Source organism: Oncorhynchus keta, chromosome 4 (assembly GCF_023373465.1).
Source record: "Oncorhynchus keta strain PuntledgeMale-10-30-2019 chromosome 4, Oket_V2, whole genome shotgun sequence".
Classification (NCBI taxonomy): domain Eukaryota; kingdom Metazoa; phylum Chordata; class Actinopteri; order Salmoniformes; family Salmonidae; genus Oncorhynchus; species Oncorhynchus keta.
Window position 1 is genome coordinate 70295806 of NC_068424.1, and position 23177 is coordinate 70318982.

The 23177-nt window shown below is 44.2% G+C and overlaps 1 protein-coding gene across 11 annotated transcripts in view; it reads left to right on the forward strand.

Annotated features, from left to right (window-relative positions):
- Positions 1–23177, forward strand: part of LOC118377818 (glutamate receptor 1-like) — a 242301-nt gene that overhangs the window by 82007 nt on the left and 137117 nt on the right. For all 11 annotated transcript variants that reach the window (XR_008128737.1, XR_008128754.1, XR_008128715.1 and 8 more), the window contains exon 3: positions 8336–8575. Coding sequence is in view for 8 of the 11 variants with exons in the window: in XM_052514412.1 (XP_052370372.1) it covers positions 8336–8575 (240 nt within the window). In the remaining 3 variants the exon portion in view is untranslated. The remainder of the gene's footprint in view (positions 1–8335; positions 8576–23177) is intronic.

Consider the following 23177-nt stretch of genomic DNA (forward strand, 5'->3'; position numbering starts at 1 on the left):
TCTCTAAGGGTTTGGTACTGTATTGGTCCTGCTGTCTCTAAGGGTTTGGTGGTGTACTGGTGCTGCTGTCTCTAAGGGTTTGGTACTGTATTGGTCCTGCTGTCTCTAAGGGTTTGGTACTGTACTGGTCCTGCTGTCTCTAAGGGTTTGGTACTGTATTGTTCCTGCTGTCTCTAATGGTTTGGTGCTGTACTGGTCCTGCTGTCTCTAAGGGTTTGCTACTGTATTGGTCCTGCTGTCTTTAAGGGTTTGGTACTGTGTTGGTCCTGCTGTCTCTAAGGGTTTGGTACTGTACTGGTCCTGCTGTCTCTAAGGGTTTTTTACTGTACTGGTCCTGCTGTCTCTAAGGGTTTGGTACTTGTCTTGCTGTCTCTAAGGGTTTGGTACTGGATTGGTCCTGCTGTCTCTAAGGGTTTGGTATGTATTGGTGCTGCTGTCTCTAAGGGTTTGGTACTGTGTTGGTCCTGCTGTCTCTAAGGTTTTTTTTTTTTTTTTTTACCTTACTGGTCCTGCTTTCTTTAAGGGTTTGGTACTGTACTGGTCCTGCTGTCTCTAAGGGTTTGGTACTGTACTCATCCTGTTGTCTCTAAGGGTTTGGTAATGTATTGGTCCTGCTGTCTCCAAGGGTTTGGTACTGTATTGGTCCTGCTGTCTCTAACGGTTTGGTACTGTACTGGTCCTGCTGTCTCTAAGGGTTTGGTACTGTACTGGTGCTGCTGTCTCTAAGGGTTTGGTACTGTACTGGTGTTGCTGTCTCTAAGGGTTTGGTACTGAATTGTCCTGCTGTCTCTAAGGGTTTGGTACTGTTCTGGTCCTGCTGTCTCTAAGGGTTTGGTACTGTAGTGTTCCTGCTGTCTCTAAGGGTTTGGTACTGTGTTGGTCCTGCTGTCTCTAAGGGTTTGGTACTGTACTGGTCCTGCTGTCTCTAAGTGTTTTTTACTGTATTGGTCCTGCTGTCTCTAAGGTTTTGGTCATGTATTGGTCCTGCTGTCTCTAAGGGTTTGGTACTGTATTGGTCCTGTTGTCTCTAAGGGTTTGGTACTGTGTTGTTCCTGCTGTCTCTAAGGGTTTGGTACTGTATTGGTCCTGCTGTCTCTAAGGGTTTGGTACTGTATTGTTCCTGCTGTCTCTAAGGGTTTGGTACTGTACTGGTGTTGCTGTCTATAAGGGTTTGGTACTGTACTGGTCCTGCTGTCTCTAAGGGTTTGGTACTGTACTGGTCCTGCTGTCTCTAAGGGTTTGGTACTGTACTGGTCCTGCTGTCTCTAATGGTTTGGTACTGTATTGGTGCTGCTGTCTCTAAGGGTTTGGTACTGTACTGGTCCTGCTGTCTCTAATGGTTTGGTACTGTATTGGTCCTGTTGTCTCTAAGGGTTTGGTACTGTACTGGTCCTGCTGTCTCTAAGGGTTTGGTACTGTACTGGTCCTGCTGTCTCTAAGGGTTTGGTACTGTACTGGTCCTGCTGTCTCTAAGGGTTTGGTACTGTACTGGTGCTGCTGTCTCTAAGTGTTTTGTACTGTATTGGTCCTGCTGTCTCTAAGGGTTTGGTACTGTACTGGTTCTGCTGTCTCTAAGGGTTAGGTACTGTATTGGTCCTGCTGTCTCTAAGTGTTTTGTACTGTATTGGTCCTGCTGTCTCTAAGGGTTTGGTACTGTACTGGTCCTGCTGTCTCTAATGGTTATGTACTGTACTGGTCCTGCTGTTTCTAATGGTTATGTACTGTACTGGTGCTGCTGTCTCTAATGGTTACGTACTGTACTGGTCCTGCTGTCTCTAATGGTTATGTACTGTACTGGTGCTGCTGTCTCTAAGGGTTTGGTACTGTACTGGTCCTGCTGTCTCTAATGGTTTGGTACTGTATTGGTCCTGCTGTCTCTAATGGTTATGTACTGTACTGGTCCTGCTGTCTCTAAGGGTTTGGTACTGTATTGGTCCTGCTGTCTCTAAGTGTTTTGTACTGTATTGGTCCTGCTGTCTCTAAGGGTTTGGTACTGTACTGGTCCTGCTGTCTCTAATGGTTATGTACTGTACTGGTCCTGCTGTCTCTAATGGTTATGTACTGTACTGGTGCTGCTGTCTCTAATGGTTATGTACTGTACTGGTGCTGCTGTCTCTAAGGGTTTGGTACTGTACTGGTGTTGCTGTCTCTAAGGGTTTGGTACTGAATTGTCCTGCTGTCTCTAAGGGTTTGGTACTGTTCTGGTCCTGCTGTCTCTAAGGGTTTGGTACTGTAGTGTTCCTGCTGTCTCTAAGGGTTTGGTACTGTGTTGGTCCTGCTGTCTCTAAGGGTTTGGTACTGTACTGGTCCTGCTGTCTCTAAGTGTTTTTTACTGTATTGGTCCTGCTGTCTCTAAGGTTTTGGTCATGTATTGGTCCTGCTGTCTCTAAGGGTTTGGTACTGTATTGGTCCTGTTGTCTCTAAGGGTTTGGTACTGTGTTGTTCCTGCTGTCTCTAAGGGTTTGGTACTGTATTGGTCCTGCTGTCTCTAAGGGTTTGGTACTGTATTGTTCCTGCTGTCTCTAAGGGTTTGGTACTGTACTGGTGTTGCTGTCTATAAGGGTTTGGTACTGTACTGGTCCTGCTGTCTCTAAGGGTTTGGTACTGTACTGGTCCTGCTGTCTCTAAGGGTTTGGTACTGTACTGGTCCTGCTGTCTCTAATGGTTTGGTACTGTATTGGTGCTGCTGTCTCTAAGGGTTTGGTACTGTACTGGTCCTGCTGTCTCTAATGGTTTGGTACTGTATTGGTCCTGTTGTCTCTAAGGGTTTGGTACTGTACTGGTCCTGCTGTCTCTAAGGGTTTGGTACTGTACTGGTCCTGCTGTCTCTAAGGGTTTGGTACTGTACTGGTCCTGCTGTCTCTAAGGGTTTGGTACTGTACTGGTGCTGCTGTCTCTAAGTGTTTTGTACTGTATTGGTCCTGCTGTCTCTAAGGGTTTGGTACTGTACTGGTTCTGCTGTCTCTAAGGGTTAGGTACTGTATTGGTCCTGCTGTCTCTAAGTGTTTTGTACTGTATTGGTCCTGCTGTCTCTAAGGGTTTGGTACTGTACTGGTCCTGCTGTCTCTAATGGTTATGTACTGTACTGGTCCTGCTGTTTCTAATGGTTATGTACTGTACTGGTGCTGCTGTCTCTAATGGTTACGTACTGTACTGGTCCTGCTGTCTCTAATGGTTATGTACTGTACTGGTGCTGCTGTCTCTAAGGGTTTGGTACTGTACTGGTCCTGCTGTCTCTAATGGTTTGGTACTGTATTGGTCCTGCTGTCTCTAATGGTTATGTACTGTACTGGTCCTGCTGTCTCTAAGGGTTTGGTACTGTATTGGTCCTGCTGTCTCTAAGTGTTTTGTACTGTATTGGTCCTGCTGTCTCTAAGGGTTTGGTACTGTACTGGTCCTGCTGTCTCTAATGGTTATGTACTGTACTGGTCCTGCTGTCTCTAAAGGTTATGTACTGTACTGGTGCTGCTGTCTCTAATGGTTATGTACTGTACTGGTCCTGCTGTCTCTAATGGTTATGTACTGTACTGGTCCTGCTGTCTCTAAGTGTTTTTTACTGTATTGGTCCTGCTGTCTCTAAGGTTTTGGTCATGTATTGGTCCTGCTGTCTCTAAGGGTTTGGTACTGTATTGGTCCTGTTGTCTCTAAGGGTTTGGTACTGTGTTGTTCCTGCTGTCTCTAAGGGTTTGGTACTGTATTGGTCCTGCTGTCTCTAAGGGTTTGGTACTGTATTGTTCCTGCTGTCTCTAAGGGTTTGGTACTGTACTGGTGTTGCTGTCTATAAGGGTTTGGTACTGTACTGGTCCTGCTGTCTCTAAGGGTTTGGTACTGTACTGGTCCTGCTGTCTCTAAGGGTTTGGTACTGTACTGGTCCTGCTGTCTCTAATGGTTTGGTACTGTATTGGTGCTGCTGTCTCTAAGGGTTTGGTACTGTACTGGTCCTGCTGTCTCTAATGGTTTGGTACTGTATTGGTCCTGTTGTCTCTAAGGGTTTGGTACTGTACTGGTCCTGCTGTCTCTAAGGGTTTGGTACTGTACTGGTCCTGCTGTCTCTAAGGGTTTGGTACTGTACTGGTCCTGCTGTCTCTAAGGGTTTGGTACTGTACTGGTGCTGCTGTCTCTAAGTGTTTTGTACTGTATTGGTCCTGCTGTCTCTAAGGGTTTGGTACTGTACTGGTTCTGCTGTCTCTAAGGGTTTGGTACTGTATTGGTCCTGCTGTCTCTAAGTGTTTTGTACTGTATTGGTCCTGCTGTCTCTAAGGGTTTGGTACTGTACTGGTGCTGCTGTCTCTAATGGTTACGTACTGTACTGGTCCTGCTGTCTCTAATGGTTATGTACTGTACTGGTGCTGCTGTCTCTAAGGGTTTGGTACTGTACTGGTCCTGCTGTCTCTAATGGTTTGGTACTGTATTGGTCCTGCTGTCTCTAATGGTTATGTACTGTACTGGTCCTGCTGTCTCTAAGGGTTTGGTACTGTATTGGTCCTGCTGTCTCTAAGTGTTTTGTACTGTATTGGTCCTGCTGTCTCTAAGGGTTTGGTACTGTACTGGTCCTGCTGTCTCTAATGGTTATGTACTGTACTGGTCCTGCTGTCTCTAATGGTTATGTACTGTACTGGTGCTGCTGTCTCTAATGGTTATGTACTGTACTGGTCCTGCTGTCTCTAATGGTTATGTACTGTACTGGTGCTGCTGTCTCTAAGGGTTTGGTACTGTACTGGTCCTGCTGTCTCTAATGGTTTGGTACTGTATTGGTCCTGCTGTCTCTAAGGATTTGGTACTGTACTGGTGCTGCTGTCTCTAAGGGTTTGGTACTGTACTGGTGCTGCTGTCTCTAAGGGTTTGGTACTGTACTGGTCCTGCTGTCTCCAATGGTTTGGTACTGTACTGGTCCTGCTGTCTCTAATGGTTTGGTACTGTATTGGTCCTGCTGTCTCTAAGGGTTTGGTACTGTACTGGTCCTGCTGTCTCTAATGGTTTGGTACTGTATTGGTCCTGCTGTCTCTAAGGGTTTGGTACTGTACTGGTGCTGCTGTCTCTAAGGGTTTGGTACTGTACTGGTGCTGCTGTCTCTAAGGGTTTGGTACTGTACTGGTCCTGCTGTCTCCAATGGTTTGGTACTGTACTGGTGCTGCTGTCTCTAAGGGTTTGGTACTGTACTGGTGCTGCTGTCTCTAAGGGTTTGGTACTGTACTGGTGCTGCTGTCTCTAAGGGTTTGGTACTGTACTGGTCCTGCTGTCTCCAATGGTTTGGTACTGTACTGGTGCTGCTGTCTCTAAGGGTTTGGTACTGTACTGGTGCTGCTGTCTCTAAGGGTTTGGTACTGTACTGGTCCTGCTGTCTCCAATGGTTTGGTACTGTACTGGTCCTGCTGTCTCTAATGGTTTGGTACTGTATTGGTCCTGCTGTCTCTAAGGGTTTGGTACTGTACTGGTGCTGCTGTCTCTAAGGGTTTGGTACTGTACTGGTCCTGCTGTCTCCAATGGTTTGGTACTGTACTGGTCCTGCTGTCTCTAATGGTTTGGTACTGTATTGGTCCTGCTGTCTCTAAGGGTTTGGTACTGTACTGGTGCTGCTGTCTCTAAGGGTTTGGTACTGTACTGGTGCTGCTGTCTCTAAGGGTTTGGTACTGTACTGGTCCTGCTGTCTCCAATGGTTTGGTACTGTACTGGTGCTGCTGTCTCTAAGGGTTTGGTACTGTACTGGTGCTGCTGTCTCTAAGGGTTTGGTACTGTACTGGTCCTGCTGTCTCCAATGGTTTGGTACTGTACTGGTCCTGCTGTCTCTAATGGTTTGGTACTGTTTTGGTCCTGCTGTCTCTAAGGGTTTGGTACTGTACTGGTCCTGCTGTCTCTAATGGTTTGGTACTGTATTGGTCCTGCTGTCTCTAAGGGTTTGGTACTGTACTGGTCCTGCTGTCTCTCATGGTTTGGTACTGTACTCGTCCTGCTGTCTCTGATGGTTTGGTACTGTACTCGTCCTGCTGTCTCTGATGGTTTGGTACTGTACTCGTCCTGCTGTCTCTCATGGTTTGGTACTGTACTCGTCCTGCTGTCTCTGATGGTTTGGTACTGTACTCGTCCTGCTGTCTCTGATGGTTTGGTACTGTACTCGTCCTGCTGTCTCTGATGGTTTGGTACTGTACTGGTCCTGCTGTCTCTCATGGTTTGGTACTGTACTCGTCCTGCTGTCTCTGATGGTTATGTACTGTACTGGTGCTGCTGTCTCTAATCCCTATAACTGGAGCAGCAGACTCAGGCAGAAGACCACTGATCATATGAATAAGGATTACTTATCATACCAGGGGTATCAGGTCATCATGCCAGAAGAGCTGAAGAGTGTGAATGGTTAAATGGTGAAATCAAGGTTTCTATTGGTTTTCAGGAGAGGTGGGGGTGCCGTAATCTTTCTTTCTAAAATTTACAAGAGAGTGGGAATTAATAGCAGAGTATCACGTGTACTGGTGTACTTTTTCAGAGGGTGACCACGGGAGTCGTCTGTTACAATTGTACAATTTCAGAATGGCGAGGTGCAAGTAGGCTAGTCTATTTCAGGGAGCGCTCTACGTAGGGTGAGTCACCATACATATGGAAGACACACACACACACACACACACACACACACACACACACACACACACACACACACACACACACACACACACACACACACACACACACACACACACACACACACACACATGGCCTGGAGAATGCTGTTTTTTCTGTGGTGGGGCAGGCCTATTGGGCAGCGACTGTATTTGTCCCTCCCTCCCTCCCTCCCTCCCTCCCTCCCTCCCTCCCTCCCTCCCTCCCCCTCCCCTCCCTCCCTCCCTCCCTCCCTCCCCTCCCTCCCTCCCTCCCTCCCTCCCCCTCCCTCCCTCCCTTCCTCTGCCCCTCCCCTCGGCCCCTCCGCTCCCTTCCCTCGGCCCCTCCCCTTCCTCCCCTCTGCCCCTCCCCTCACTGTAATCTGGCCCTGTGCTTTGAACAGGCTGAACGTGCTGGAGCCTCAATCTGTTGGGTGAATACAGAGAAACATGAGGCCTGGACCACCCACAGACAAGACGTAGCAAAAAATAACCCAGCCCCAGACCAGCAAAGGCCAGAGCAGACCAGACCTGAGAGGGAAAAGAGAGCAGCACACTGCCAGAGCAGAGAGCAGAGATAGAGATGTGTTGTGGTGCAGTGAAAAGAGAGGAAGAGATGTGTTGTGGTGCAGTGAAAAGAGAGGAAGAGATATGTCTTGTGGTGCAGTGAAAAGAGAGGAAGAGATATGTGTTGTAGTGCAGTGAAAAGAGAGGAAGAGATATGTGTTGTAGTGCAGTGAAAAGAGAGGAAGAGATGTGTTGTGGTGCAGTGAAAAGAGAGGAAGAGATATGTCTTGTGGTGCAGTGAAAAGAGAGGAAGAGATATGTCTTGTGGTGCAGTGAAAAGAGAGGAAGAGATATGTCTTGTGGTGCAGTGAAAAGAGAGGAAGAGATATGTGTTGTGGTGCAGTGAAAAGAGAGGAAGAGCAAAAATGAAGGTAACAGGATCAAAACAGATGGAGGCCATTTTGGCTCAACGGGAGACAGTGGCAGACCAGGAAATGAGAGGGAAAGAGAGAGAAGAGAGAGAGAGAGAAAGAGAGATAGAAAGAGAGAAAGAGAGAAAGAGAGAGAGAAAGAGAGAGAGAGAGAGAGAGAGAGATAGGTAGAAAGAGAGAAAGAGAGAGAAAGAGAGAGAGAGAGAGAGAGAGAGAGAGAGAGAGAGAGAGAGAGAGAGAGAGAGAGAGAGAGAGAGAGAAAGAAAAAAGAGATAAAAGTATGTGACATAGGAATCATGAGTACTGCTGTCAGTGATATGTCAGTGGGACCCAGAGGATGCATTGATTAACCTGTCATGTCCATTTCTCAGCTTTCTTTTCCACATTTGTCTATCCCTCCATCGTCCACTTCTCACAGTAAACAGAAAGCCCATCATGCTACATATAGACAGTCTATCATGGTACAGTTACCCTAATCTGTGCAGAATTTATCTCGCAGTGTAACATTATGTTTTCAATCGACAGGTCTTCAGAATGTGAACCTAAATGCCAGAAAGTCAACAATGTCATCTCTTTTCTCCCCCTCCCCCTCTTCCCCTCCCCTCGCCCCTCTTCCTCTCCTCCACCCCTCTTCTTCTCTCTCCCTCTCTGCTTTCCTCCCTCTCCCCTCTCCCCTTCCTCGCTCTCTCCATCTTCCCACTCTCCTCCCCTTCCCTCTCCCCCTTCCTCTCTCTCTCCGTCATACCACTCTCCCTTCCTCTCCCCCTCCCTCTCTCTCCCTGCGTCTTCCCCCACTCTCCTTGCCCCCAGTCTGTTCCCAGTTCTCTAAAGGTGTCTATGCTATCATTGGCCTCTACGACAGGAAGACGGTCAACATGCTGATGTCGTTTTGCGGGGCGCTGCACGTGTGTTTCGTCACGCCTTCCTTCCCCATCGAGACGGCCAACCAGTTTGTGATCCAGCTGAGACCCGAGCTACAGGACACTCTGGTGGGGGTCATAGACCACTACGGATGGACCAAGTTTGTTTACATGTACAGCTCAGATTCTGGTGAGTAAAGGGGTCAAAGGTCAAATTATGTGTTCTCTGAATAATGTCTGCATGTGAAAGAATAGCTGTACTGGGTCGGCCTGGTTATTCTTCCAACATAATTGCTGAGACCATGCTGCTCAAAAGCACAATGTCAAATAAAATATAATTGCCTGCTCAGTGCGGTTCTGGTCGGCCCTACAGTGTGAAAAGACTATATCAACTTCACAATGATGCACAAATATAAGACAACACGGAACATGTTCCATTCACAGTGCATTCAGTAAGTATTCAGACCCCTTGACTTTTTCCATATTTTGTTACGATATAGCCTTATTTGTCCCCCTCATCATTCTAAACACAATACCCAGAAAAAAAACATGTATTAAAAAATGTGTTCAAATTTATTTAAAAAACAAAACACGGAAATACATGATTTATATAAGTATTCTGACCCTCGAGAATTGAAATGAAGCTCAGGTGCATCATGTTTCCATTGATCATCCAAGCCATGAGGTCAAAGGAATTCTCCGTAGAGCTCCGAGACAGGATCGTGTCCAGGCACAGATCTGGGGAAGGGTACCAACACATTTCTGAACTCAGTGGCCTCCATCATTCTTATATGGAAGCAGGCAAACTGGGAAATCTGGGGAGAAGGGCCTTGGTCAGGGTGGTTACCAAGAAACCAATGGTCACCCTGACAGAGCTCCACAGTGCCTCTGTGTAGATGGGAGAACCTTCCAGAAGGACAACCATCTCTGCAGCACTCCACCAATCAGGCCTCTATGGTAGAGTGGCCAGACGGAAGCCACTGCTCAATAAAATGCAAATGACAGCCGCTTGGAGTTTGCCAAAAGGCACCTAAAGGACTCTCACAGACCATGAGAAACAAGATTCTCCTTGGCCTGAATGTGAAGCATCATGTCTGGAGGAAACCTGGCACCATCCCTACGGTGAAGCATGGTGGGGGCAGCATCATGCTGTGGGGATGTTTTTCAGTGGTAATAACAACGACCTCAAATTGGCCAGAAACAAAGACTTTCTTCTGAAACTCGTCAGTCTATTCTTGTTCTGAGAAATGAAGGCTATTCCATGCGAGACATTGGCAAGAAACTGAGTGTCTCATACCAGTCTCAACATCAACAGTGAAGAGGCGACTTCGGGATGCTGGCCTTCTAGGCAAAGTTCCTCTGCCCAGTGTCTCTGTTCTTTTGCCCATCTTAATTATTTATTTTTATTGGCCAGTGTGAGATATGGCTTTTTCTTTGCAACTCTGCCTAAAAGTCCAGCATCCCAGAGTCGCCCCTTCACTGTTGACATTGAGAATTGAGACTGGTGTTTTGATCTTCAGTTTCTTGGCAATTTCTCGCATGGAATAGCCTTAATTTCTCAGATCAAGAATAGACTGATGAGTTTCCGAAGAAAGTTATTTGTTTCTGGCCATTTTGAGCCTGTAATCAAACCCACAAATGCTGATGGTCCAGATACTCAACTAGTCTAAAGAAGGCCAGTTTTATTGCTTCTTTAATCAGGACAACAGTTTTCATCTGTGCTAACATAATTGCAAAATTATTTTCTAATGATCAATTAGCCTTTTAAAATGATACATTTGGATTAGCTAACACAACGTGCCGTTGGAACACAGGAGTGATGTTTGCTGATAATGGGCCTCTCTATGCCTATGTAGATATTCCATTAAAAAATCTGCTGTTTCCAGCTACAATAGTCATTTACAACATTAACATTTCTGATCAGTTTGATGTTATTTTAATGGACAAAAATTGAACTTTTCCTTCAAAAACAAGGACTTTTCTAAATGACCCCAAGCTTTTGAACGGTAGTGTGTATATTTGCTAAAATGTCTAAAAATCTGTTTTTGCTTTGTCATTATGGGGTTTTGTGTGTAGACTGATGTTGGAAAAAAAACATTTTAATCTATTTTAGAATAAGGCTGTAACGTAACAAAATATCAAGGGGTCTAAAAACTTTCCGAATGCACGGTAGCAGACACTTACAGTCATACATTCTTTCACGTACTGGTGGTCCCGGGAATCAAACCGTCTATCCTGGCATTGCAAGCGCCATGCTCTACCAACTGAGCTACAGAGGACCACGACATTAGTGTAAAACACAACCACTGGCTGGTTTGTCAAGGTTGTCAAGGAGACCAAGTGACACGGTAGTGAAACAGCGTGATTTTCAGCTGACTATCCAGGCTAATATGCGAGGGAGTTGCTGGAGGTTTGGTAGGATCGCTGGGGCACAGGGTATGACGTTCCAGGTGAGTGTCAGGAATAGCTTTAGAAATGGAACATGAGCCTGTAAAATCTGCACGTTAGAGAACGTTACACACACACACACACACACACAAACGTACTTACGCACGTACATGTACTACTGCGTGAGTGTTGCACGCGCACACGTAAACACGTACACAATAAATATTTCCTGCATACACACTCACCTCTCACAGGTCCTGTCTTGTGCAAGACATCAGTTGTCATACCAACCACAGTTAGTCATTCACTGATTGCCATGGTGACAGTGGATGGGTAAGGAGTAGCCATTGTGTCCTTTCACAGTGAAAATCCTTTTCAGCCACGGCTCTAGGAAACACCTGCCCATGGACAGACAACACACACAAAGACACACAGACACAATGATTTGTCACACAAGGAGTAGGAGAGTGTTGAATATCTCTAAAGCTCTCATTTTGTCAGGGTATTTGAAAAGCATACTTGTATGTCAGCAAGAGGAAAGAAAACACGTTTCAGCTGCTTCATTTTCTGTCGGTACAAAAAAAAAACACACCAGGTGTCTCCCCTCCTCTCCTCCTAGTCTCTCCCCTCCTCTCCTCCCAGTCTCTCCCCTCCTCTCCTCCTCGTCTCTCCCCTCCTCTCCTCCTAGTCTCTCCCCTCCTCTCCTCCTAGTCTCTCCCCTCCTCTCCTCCCAGTCTCTCCCCTCCTCTCCTCCTAGTCTCTCCCCTCCTCTCGTCCCAGTCTCTCCCGTCCTCTCCTCCTAGTCTCCCCCCTCCTCTCCTCCTAGTCTCTCCCCTCCTCCCCTCCTTGTCTCTTCACTCCTCTACTCCCAGTCTCTCCCCTCCTCTCCTCCCAGTTTCTCCCCTCCTCTCCCCTCCTCCCAGTCTCTCCCCTCCTCTCCTCCCAGTCTCTCCCCTCCTCTCCTCCCAGTCTCTCGCCTCCTCTCCCCTCATCACCTCCCAGTCTCTCCGCTCCTCTCCCCCTCCTCTCCTCTCCCCTCCTCTCCTCCCAGTCTCTCCCCTCCTCTACTCTCAGTCTCTCCCCTTCTCTCCCCTCCTATCCTCCCAGTCTCTCCCCTCCTCTACTCCCAGTTTTTCTCCTCCTCTCCCCTCCACTCCTCCCAGTCTGTCCCCTCCTCTCCTCCTAGTCTCTCCCCTCCTCTCCCCTCCTCTCCTCCCAGTCTCTCCCCTCATCTCCCCTCCACTCCTCCCAGTCTCTCCCCTCCTCTCCTACTAGTCTCTCCCCTCCTCTCCCCTCCTCTCCTCCCAGTCTCTCCCCTCCTCTCCCCTCCTCTCCTCCCAGTCTCTCCCCTCATCTCCCCTCCTCTCCTCCCAGTCTCTCCCCTTCTCTCCTCTCCTTTCCTCCCAGTCTCTCCCCTCCTCTCCCCTCCACTCCTCCCAGTCTCTCCCCTCCTCTCCTCCTAGTCTCTCCCCTCCTCTCCTCCTAGTCTCTCCCCTCCTCTCCTCCCAGTCTCTCCCCTCCTCTCCTCCCAGTCTCTCCCCTCCTCTCCCCTCCTCTCCTCCCAGTCTCTCCCCTTCTCTCCTCTCCTTTCCTCCCAGTCTCTCCCCTCCTCTCCTCCTAGTCTCTCCCCTCCACTCCTCCCAGTCTCTCCCCTCCTCTCCTCCCAGTCTCTCGCCTCCTCTCCCCTCATCTCCTCCCAGTCTTTCTGCTCCTCTCCCCCCTCCTCTCCCCTCCTCCTAGTCTCTCCCCTCCTCCACTCCCAGTCTCTCCCCTTCTCTCCCCTCCTTTCCTCCCAGTCTCCCCCCATCTCTCCACTCCGCTCCTCCCAGTCTCTCCCCTCATCTCCTCTCCTCCCATTCTCCCCTCCTCTCCTCCCATTCTCCCCTCCTCTACTCCCAGTTTCTCCCCTTCTCTCCTCCCAGTCTCTCCCCTTCTCTCCTCCCAGTCTCACCCCTCCTATACCCAGTTTCTCCCCTCCTCTCCCCTCCACTCCTCCCAGTCTCCCCCCCCTCTCCTCCCAGTCTCTCCCCTCCTCTCCTCCCAGTCCCTCGCCTCCTCTCCCCTCATCTCCTCCCAGTCTCTCCGCTCCTCCCCCCCCCTCCTCTCTCCTCCTCTCCTCCCAGTCTCTCGCCTCCTCCCCCCCCCCTCCTCTCCCCTCCTATCCTCCCAGTCTCTTGCCTCCTCTCCTCCCGGTCTCTCCCCTCTTTTCACCTCCCCTCCCCTCCTCCCATAATCCCCTCCCAGCCAATCAGCTGTAGCCTACCTATAATGCTGTGCCATCTGTCTCAGGTGTTGTGAGTTTCAGAGCATAACTGTCAAGCTACACTAAACTCTGCATACGCTGGCAGTGTGTGTGTATGCATGCCTACGTGTTTATGTATTTGTGTGTGTATGCATTCTTGTTTGCGTGCGTCCATGTCTCTTTGTGTGTGCTGTGACTGCTGAGTGATGTTACACTCTCTGAAATAAAGCCAGTTTAATGACAACTGTGAGACCTTGATAAACTGTCACTCTGTCAGTCTGTCTGGACACACAACAGGACTGTGACAGAGGGGGTTTCACACAGAGGACTGATCCTTGTGATTCATAGAAGCCATGATAGCTAGAGCGCCATGCATGTCCCAGTGATGTTTTTATCTCCCATGATCCCTTTATCGGCCAGTAAGGGACTGCATTGCCATTAACCCTGCTGTTTGTGTGTTGGAGTGTGTGTGTGCACGCATGTGTGTGTGTGTGTGTGTGTGTGTGTGTGTGTGTGTGTGTGTGTGTGTGTGTGTGTGTGTGCGTGTGTGTGCGTGTGTGCGCGTGTGTGTGCGTGCGTGCGTGCGTGTGTGTGTGCGTGCGTGCGTGCGTGCGTGTGTGCGTGTGTGCGTGTGTGCGTGCGTGTGTGTGTGTGTGTGTGTGTGTGTGTGCGTGCGTGTGTAATTGAGCGGTGGGATGGAGAGTTCTGGAATCCATATCCTCATCCATATTGCCTCCTGTTGCCTGGATACTATTCTCCAGCTGCCTTGTCCAAAGGGTTATTTTAAGCCTGTAAGAAAAATTGGTGTTTGTTCGGTTATAGTGTGTGTGTGTGCTTGCATGCGTGTGTGTGTGCGTTTGTGTGTGTGTATGTGTGTGCCTGTGCAGCTGTGTGTCTTCAGGCCGTTGTCGATGGCACTTTGTTCCCTATCACAAGGCTAAATAGAGGTATACAGACAGGCACCTTTGTCAGTATAGATTATAGCAGTCTGTGTTTAGTCCCCCAGCAGGGCTCTCTCTTTGGTAGACTGGTCTGGGAGTCACCATCCATTGCTATGCAGGCCTGAATGTGGATTAAAGTTGAATGCCTGGGGGAGAGATTAAGGTATCCATACATTTATGCAGGTGTGTGTGTGTGTGTGTGTGTGTGTGTGTGTGTGTGTGTGTGTGTGTGTGTGTGTGTGTGTGTGTGTGTGTGTGTGTGTGTGTGTGTGTGTGTGTGTGTGTGTGTGTGTGTGTGTGTGTGTGTGTGTGTGTGTGTGTGTGTGTGTGTGTGCGTACGTTTGTGCGTGAATGCTTGCATGGGTCATTGTTAATGTTGAGCACATCCTTCTTCATATTACCATCTTCCATCACAGCCCAAAGGCTTTATGGTCTAATACATTTAGAACTTCTCTTTATAAATATTACTTTTTTAAGCGCTTTAACTGGAAAGTCTTTCCAAATTCCACTCTATTTCCTAAAGTAGTGCACAATAAAGGGAATAGGGTGCCATTTGGTATGCACAGAGTGAACATAAAGATACATCTCTTGAGTGTTGCCATTGTCCTGCAGTCGCAGGGATTTTAAAACTATTTTCTCCCCAGATAACATCTGTGTTGATGTGTTACTGAGCATCAGCTGTTAACTTCTAAAGTGTGTCTCTTTTTATTTTCAGATGCCTGGAAACAGTGAAAATAAATGTTCACGTCCATTAACACCCTTATAAACAATATTCACAAAATGGCCCATTTTAGTGAATAAAAATAAATGAAATGATCTGTCTCTCTCTCCTCCCACGTGTCGGTCTCTCCATGTGTTAGTCCAATTAGTTCTTATGAGCGCCAGATTCCATTATTTTTTTATTTTTTGAAGGCCAGATTCCATTATTCATTTTTTTGAAGGCCAGATTCCATTATTAGTTCTTATGAGGGCCAGATTCCATTATTAGTTCTTATGAGGGCCAGATTCCATTACTAGTTCTTATGAGGACCAAATTCCATTATTAGTTCTTATGAGGGCCAAATTCCATTATTAGTTCTTATGAGGGCCAGATTCCATTATTAGTTCTTATGAGGGCCAGATTCCATTACTAGTTCTTATGTGGGCCAGCTTCCATTATTAGTTCACATGAGGGCCAGATTCCATTATTAGTTCTTATGAGGACCAGATTCCATTATTAGTTCTTATGAGGGCCAGATTCCATTATTAGTTCTTATGAGGGCCAGATTCCATTATTAGTTCTTATGAGGGCCAGATTCCATTACTAGTTCTTATGAGGGCCAGATTCCATTATTAGTTTTTTTGAAGGCCAGATTCCATTATTAGTTCTTATGAGGGCCAGATTCCATTATTAGTTCACATGAGGGCCATATTCCATTATTAGTTTTTTTTGAAGGCCAGATTCCATTATTAGTTCTTATGGGGGCCAGATTCCATTATTAGTTCTTATGAGGGCCAGATTCCATTATTAGTTCTTATGAGGGCCTGATTCCATTACTAGTTCTTATGAGGGCCAGATTCCATTATTAGTTCACATGAGGGCCATATTCCATTATTAGTTTTTTTTGAAGGCCAGATTCCATTATTAGTTCTTATGAGGGCCAGATTCCATTATTAGTTCTTATGAGGGCCAGATTACATTACTAGTTCTTATGAGGGCCAGATTACATTATTAGTTCTTATGAGGGCCAGATTCCATTATTAGTTCTTATGAGGGCCAGATTCCATTACTAGTTCTTATGAGGGCCAGCTTCCATTATTAGTTCACATGAGGGCCAGATTCCATTATAAGTTTTTTTGAAGGCCAGATTCCATTATTAGTTCTTATGAGGACCAGATTCCATTATTAGTTCTTATGAGGGCCAGATTCCATTATTAGTTCTTATGAGGGCCAGATTCCATTACTAGTTCTTATGAGGGCCAGATTCCATTATTAGTTTTTTTGAAGGCCAGATTCCATTATTAGTTCTTATGAGGGCCAGATTCCATTATTAGTTCACATGAGGGCCATATTCCATTATTAGTTTTTTTGAAGGCCAGATTCCATTATTAGTTCTTATGAGGGCCAGATTCCATTATTAGTTCTTATGAGGGCCAGATTCCATTATTAGTTCTTATGAGGGCCTGATTCCATTACTAGTTCACATGAGGGCCATATTCCATTATTAGTTTTTTTTTGAAGGCCAGATTCCATTATTAGTTCTTATGAGCGGCAGATTCCATTATTAGTTGTTATGAGCGCCAGATTCCATTATTAGTTCTTTTGAAGGCCAGATTCCATTATTATTTCTTATGAGGGCCAGATTCCATTATTAGTTCTTATGAGGGCCAGATTCCATTATTTGTTCACATGAGGGCCAGATTCCATTATTAGTTCTTTTGAAGGCCAGATTCCATTATTAGTTCTTATGAGGGCCAGATTCCATTATTAGTCTTATGAGGGCCAGATTCCATTATTAGTTATTTTGAGGGCCAGATTCCATTATTAGTTCTTATGAGCGCCAGATTCCATTATTAGTTGTTATGAGCACCAGATTCCATTATTAGTTCTTTTGAAGGCCAGATTCCATTATTAGTTCTTATGAGCGCCAGATTCCATTATTAGTTCTTATGAGGGCCAGATTCCATTATTTGTTCACATGAAGGCCAGATTCCATTATTAGTTATTATGAGGACCAGATTCCATTATTAGTTCTTATGAGGGCCAGATTCCATTACTAGTTCTTATGAGGGCCAGATTCCATTATTAGTTCTTATGAGGGCCAGATTCCATTATTAGTTTTTTTGAAGGCCAGATTCCATTATTAGTTCTTATGAGGGCCAGATTCCATTATTAGTTCACATGAGGGCCAGATTCCATTATTAGTTTTTTTGAACGCCAGATTCCATTATTAGTTCTTATGAGGGCCAGATTCCATTATTAGTTTTTTTTTGAAGGCCAGATTCCATTATTAGTTCTTATGAGGGCCAGATTCCATTATTAGTTATTATGAGGGCCAGATTCCATTATTAGTTCTTATGAGGGCCAGATTCCATTATTAGTTCTTATGAGGGCCAGATTCCATTATTAGTTCTTATGAGGGCCAGATTACATTCTTAGTTTTTATGAGGGCCAGATTCCATTATTAGTTTTTTTGAAGGCCAGATTCCATTATTAGTTCTTATGAGGGCCAGATTCCATTATTAGTTCACATGAGGGCCATATTCCATTATTAGTTTTTTTTGAAGGCCAGATTCCATTATTAGTTCTTATGGGGGCCAGATTCCATTATTAGTTCTTATGAGGGCCAGATTCCATTATTAGTTCTTATGAGGGCCTGATTCCATTACTAGTTCTTATGAGGGCCAGATTCCATTATTAGTTCACATGAGGGCCATATTCCATTATTAGTTTTTTTTGAAGGCCAGATTCCATTATTAGTTCTTATGAGGGCCAGATTCCATTATTAGTTCTTATGAGGGCCAGATTACATTACTAGTTCTTATGAGGGCCAGATTACATTATTAGTTCTTATGAGGGCCAGATTCCATTATTAGTTCTTATGAGGGCCAGATTCCATTACTAGTTCTTATGAGGGCCAGCTTCCATTATTAGTTCACATGAGGGCCAGATTCCATTATAAGTTTTTTTGAAGGCCAGATTCCATTATTAGTTCTTATGAGGACCAGATTCCATTATTAGTTCTTATGAGGGCCAGATTCCATTATTAGTTCTTATGAGGGCCAGATTCCATTACTAGTTCTTATGAGGGCCAGATTCCATTATTAGTTTTTTTGAAGGCCAGATTCCATTATTAGTTCTTATGAGGGCCAGATTCCATTATTAGTTCACATGAGGGCCATATTCCATTATTAGTTTTTTTTGAAGGCCAGATTCCATTATTAGTTCTTATGAGGGCCAGATTCCATTATTAGTTCTTATGAGGGCCAGATTCCATTATTAGTTCTTATGAGGGCCTGATTCCATTACTAGTTCACATGAGGGCCATATTCCATTATTAGTTTTTTTTGAAGGCCAGATTCCATTATTAGTTCTTATGAGCGGCAGATTCCATTATTAGTTGTTATGAGCGCCAGATTCCATTATTAGTTCTTTTGAAGGCCAGATTCCATTATTATTTCTTATGAGGGCCAGATTCCATTATTAGTTCTTATGAGGGCCAGATTCCATTATTTGTTCACATGAGGGCCAGATTCCATTATTAGTTCTTTTGAAGGCCAGATTCCATTATTAGTTCTTATGAGGGCCAGATTCCATTATTAGTCTTATGAGGGCCAGATTCCATTATTAGTTATTTTGAGGGCCAGATTCCATTATTAGTTCTTATGAGCGCCAGATTCCATTATTAGTTGTTATGAGCACCAGATTCCATTATTAGTTCTTTTGAAGGCCAGATTCCATTATTAGTTCTTATGAGCGCCAGATTCCATTATTAGTTCTTATGAGGGCCAGATTCCATTATTTGTTCACATGAAGGCCAGATTCCATTATTAGTTATTATGAGGACCAGATTCCATTATTAGTTCTTATGAGGGCCAGATTCCATTACTAGTTCTTATGAGGGCCAGATTCCATTATTAGTTCTTATGAGGGCCAGATTCCATTATTAGTTTTTTTGAAGGCCAGATTCCATTATTAGTTCTTATGAGGGCCAGATTCCATTATTAGTTCACATGAGGGCCAGATTCCATTATTAGTTTTTTTGAACGCCAGATTCCATTATTAGTTCTTATGAGGGCCAGATTCCATTATTAGTTTTTTTTGAAGGCCAGATTCCATTATTAGTTCTTATGAGGGCCAGATTCCATTATTAGTTCTTATGAGGGCCAGATTCCATTATTAGTTCTTATGAGGGCCAGATTCCATTATTAGTTCTTATGAGGGCCAGATTCCATTATTAGTTCTTATGAGGGCCAGATTCCATTATTAGTTCTTATGAGGGCCAGATTCCATTGTTAGTTTTTTTGAAGGCCAGATTCCATAATTAGTTCTTATGAGGGCCAGATTCCATTATTAGTTCACATGAGGGCCAGATTCCATTATTAGTTTTTTTGAAGGCCAGATTCCATTATTAGTTCTTATGAGGGCCAGATTCCATTATTAGTTCACATGAGGGCCAGATTCCATTATTAGTTTTTTTGAAGGCCAGATTCCATTATTAGTTCTTATGAGGGCCAGATTCCATTATTAGTTCACATGAGGGCCAGATTCCATTATTAGTTTTTTTGAACGCCAGATTCCATTATTAGTTCTTATGAGGGCCAGATTCCATTATTAGTTTTTTTGAAGGCCAGATTCCATTATTAGTTCTTATGAGGGCCAGATTCCATTATTAGTTCTTATGAGGGCCAGATTCCATTATTAGTTCACATGAGGGCCAGATTCCATTATTAGTTTTTTTGAAGGCCAGATTCCATTATTAGTTCTTATGAGGGCCAGATTCCATTATTAGTTCACATGAGGGCCAGATTCCATTATTAGTTTTTTTGAAGGCCAGATTCCATTATTAGTTCTTATGAGGGCCAGATTCCATTATTAGTTCACATGAGGGCCAGATTCCATTATTAGTTTTTTTGAACGCCAGATTCCATTATTAGTTCTTATGAGGGCCAGATTCCATTATTAGTTTTTTTGAAGGCCAGATTCCATTATTAGTTCTTATGAGGGCCAGATTCCATTATTAGTTATTATGAGGGCCAGATTCCATTATTAGTTCTTATGAGGGCCAGATTCCATTACTAGTTCTTATGAGGGCCAGATTCCATTATTAGTTCACATGAGGGCCATATTCCATTATTAGTTCTTATGAGGGCCAGATTCCATTGTTAGTTTTTTTGAAGGCCAGATTCCATTATTAGTTCTTATGAGGGCCAGATTCCATTATTAGTTCACATGAGGGCCAGATTCCATTATTAGTTTTTTTGAAGGCCAGATTCCATTATTAGTTCTTATGAGGGCCAGATTCCATTATTAGTTCTTATGAGGGCCAGATTCCATTATTTGTTCACATGAGGGCCAGATTCCATTATTAGTTCTTATGAGGGCCAGATTCCATTATTAGTCTTATGAGGGCCAGATTCCATTATTAGTTATTTTGAGGGCCAGATTCCATTATTAGTTCTTAGGAGCACCAGATTCCATTATTAGTTGTTATGAGCACCAGATTCCATTATTAGTTCTTATGAGCGCCAGATTCCATTATTAGTTGTTATGAGCGCCAGATTCCATTATTAGTTCTTTTGAAGGCCAGATTCCATTATTAGTTCTTATGAGGGCCAGATTCCATTACGAGTTCTTATGAGGGCCAGATTCCATTATTAGTTCACATGAGGGCCAGATTCCATTACTAGTTCTTATGAGGGCCAGATTCCATTATTAGTTCACATGAGGGCCAGATTCCATTACTAGTTCTTATGAGGGCCAGATTCCATTATTAGTTCACATGAGGGCCAGATTCCATTACTAGTTCTTATGAGGGCCAGATTCCATTATTAGTTCTTATGAGGGCCAGATTCCATTATTAGTTCACATGAGGGCCAGATTCCATTATTAATTTTTTTGAAGGCCAGATTCCATTATTAGTTCTTATGAGGGCCAGATTCCATTATTAGTTCACATGAGGGCCAGATTCCATTATTAGTGTTTTTGAAGGCCAGATTCCATTATTATTTCTTATGAGGGCCCGATTGCATTATTAGTTCTTATGAGGGCCAGATTCCATTATTTGTTCACATGAGGGCCAGATTCCATTATTAGTTCTTATGAGGACCAGATTCCATTATTAGTTCACATGAGGGCCAGATTCCATTACTAGTTCTTATGAGGGCCAGATTCCATTATTAGCTCTAATGAGGGCCAGATTCCATTACTAGTTCTTACGAGGGCCAGATTCCATTATTAGTTCACATGAGGGACAGATTCCATTATTAATTTTTTTGAAGGCCAGATTCCATTATTAGTTCTTATGAGGGCCAGATTCCATTATTAGTTCACATGAGGGCCAGATTCCATTATTAGTGTTTTTGAAGGCCAGATTCCATTATTATTTCTTATGAGGGCCAGATTCCATTATTAGTTCTTATGAGGGCCAGATTCCATTATTTGTTCACATGAGGGCCAGATTCCATTATTAGTTCTTATGAGGACCAGATTCCATTATTAGTTCTTATGGGGGCCAGATTCCATTATTAGTTCTTATGAGGGCCAGATTCCATTACTAGTTCTTATGAGGGCCAGATTCCATTATTAGTTCTTATGAGGGCCAGATTCCATTACTAGTTCTTATGAGGGCCAGATTCCATTATTAGTTCACATGAGGGCCAGATTCCATTATTAGTTTTTTTTAAGGCCAGATTCCATTATTAGTTCTTATGAGGACCAGATTCCATTATTTGTTCACATGAGGGCCAGATTCCATTATTAGTTCTTATGAGGGCCGGATTCCATTATTAGTTATTTTGATGGCCAGATTCCATTATTAGTTCTTTTGAAGGCCAGATTCCATTATTATTTCTTATGAGGGCCAGATTCCATTATTAGTTATTATGAGGGCCAGATTCCGTTATTTGTTCACATGAGGGCCAGATTCCATTATTAGTTCTTATGAGGGCCAGATTCCATTACTAGTTCTTATGAGGGCCAGATTCCATTATTAGTTCACATGAGGGCCAGATTCCATTATTAGTTCTTTTGAAGGCCAGATTCCATTATTAGTTATTTTGAGGGCCAGATTCCATTATTAGTTCTTATGAGCGCCAGATTCCATTATTAGTTGTTATGAGCACCAGATTCCATTATTAGTTCTTTTGAAGGCCAGATTCCATTATTAGTTCTTATGAGTGCCAGATTCCATTATTAGTTGTTATTAGTTCTTTTGAAGGCCAGATTCCATTATTAGTTCTCATGAGGGCCAGATTCCATTACGAGTTCTTATGAGGGCCAGATTCCATTATTAGTTCACATGAGGGCCAGATTCCATTACTAGTTCTTATGAGGGCCAGATTCCATTATTAGTTCTAATGAGGGCCAGATTCCATTATTAGTTCTTATGAGGGCCAGATTCCATTATTAGTTCACATGAGGGCCAGATTCCATTATTAGTTCTTATGAGGGCCAGATTCCATTATTAGTTCACATGAGGGCCAGATTCCATTATTAGTGTTTTTGAAGGCCAGATTCCATTATTATTTCTTATGAGGGCCAGCTTCCATTATTAGTTCTTATGAGGGCCAGATTCCATTATTTGTTCACATGAGGGCCAGATTCAATTATTAGTTATTTTGAAGGCCAGATTCCATTATTAGTTCTTATGAGGGCCCGCTTCCATTATTAGTTCTTATGAGGGCCAGATTACATTATTAGTTATTTTGAGGGCCAGATTCCATTATTAGTTCTTATGAGCGCCAGATTCCATTATTAGTGTTTTTGAAGGCCAGATTCCATTATTAGTTCTTATGAGGGCCAGATTCCATTATTAGTTCATATGAGGGCCATATTCCATTATTTGTTCACATGAGGGCCAGATTCCATTATTAGTTATTTTGAAGGTCAGATTCCAATATTAGTTCTTATGAGGGCCAGATTCCATTATTAGTTCTTATGAGGACCAGCTTCCATTATTAGTTCTTATGAGGGCCAGATTACATTATTAGTTCTTATGAGGACCAGATTCCATTACTAGTTCTTATGAGGACCAGATTCCATTAATAGTTCACATGAGGGCCAGATTCCATTATTAGTTCTTATGAGGACCAGATTCCATTATTAGTTATTTTGAGGGCCAGATTCCATTATTAGTTCTTATGAGGGCCAGATTCCATTATTAGTTCTTTTGAAGGTCAGATTCTAATATTAGTTCTTATCAGGGCCAGATTCCATTATTAGTTCTTATGAGGGCCAGCTTCCATTATTAGTTCTTATGAGGGCCAGATTACATTATTAGTTCTTATGAGGACCAGATTCCATTACTAGTTCTTATGAGGACCAGATTCCATTATTAGTTCACATGAGGGCCAGATTCCATAATTAGTTCTTATGAGGGCCAGATTCCATTATTAGTTCACATGAGGGCCAGATTCCATTATTAGTTCTTATGAGGGCCAGATTCCATTGTTAGTTATTTTGAGGGCCAGATTTCATTACTAGTTCTTATGAGGGCCAGATTCCATTATTAGTTCTTATG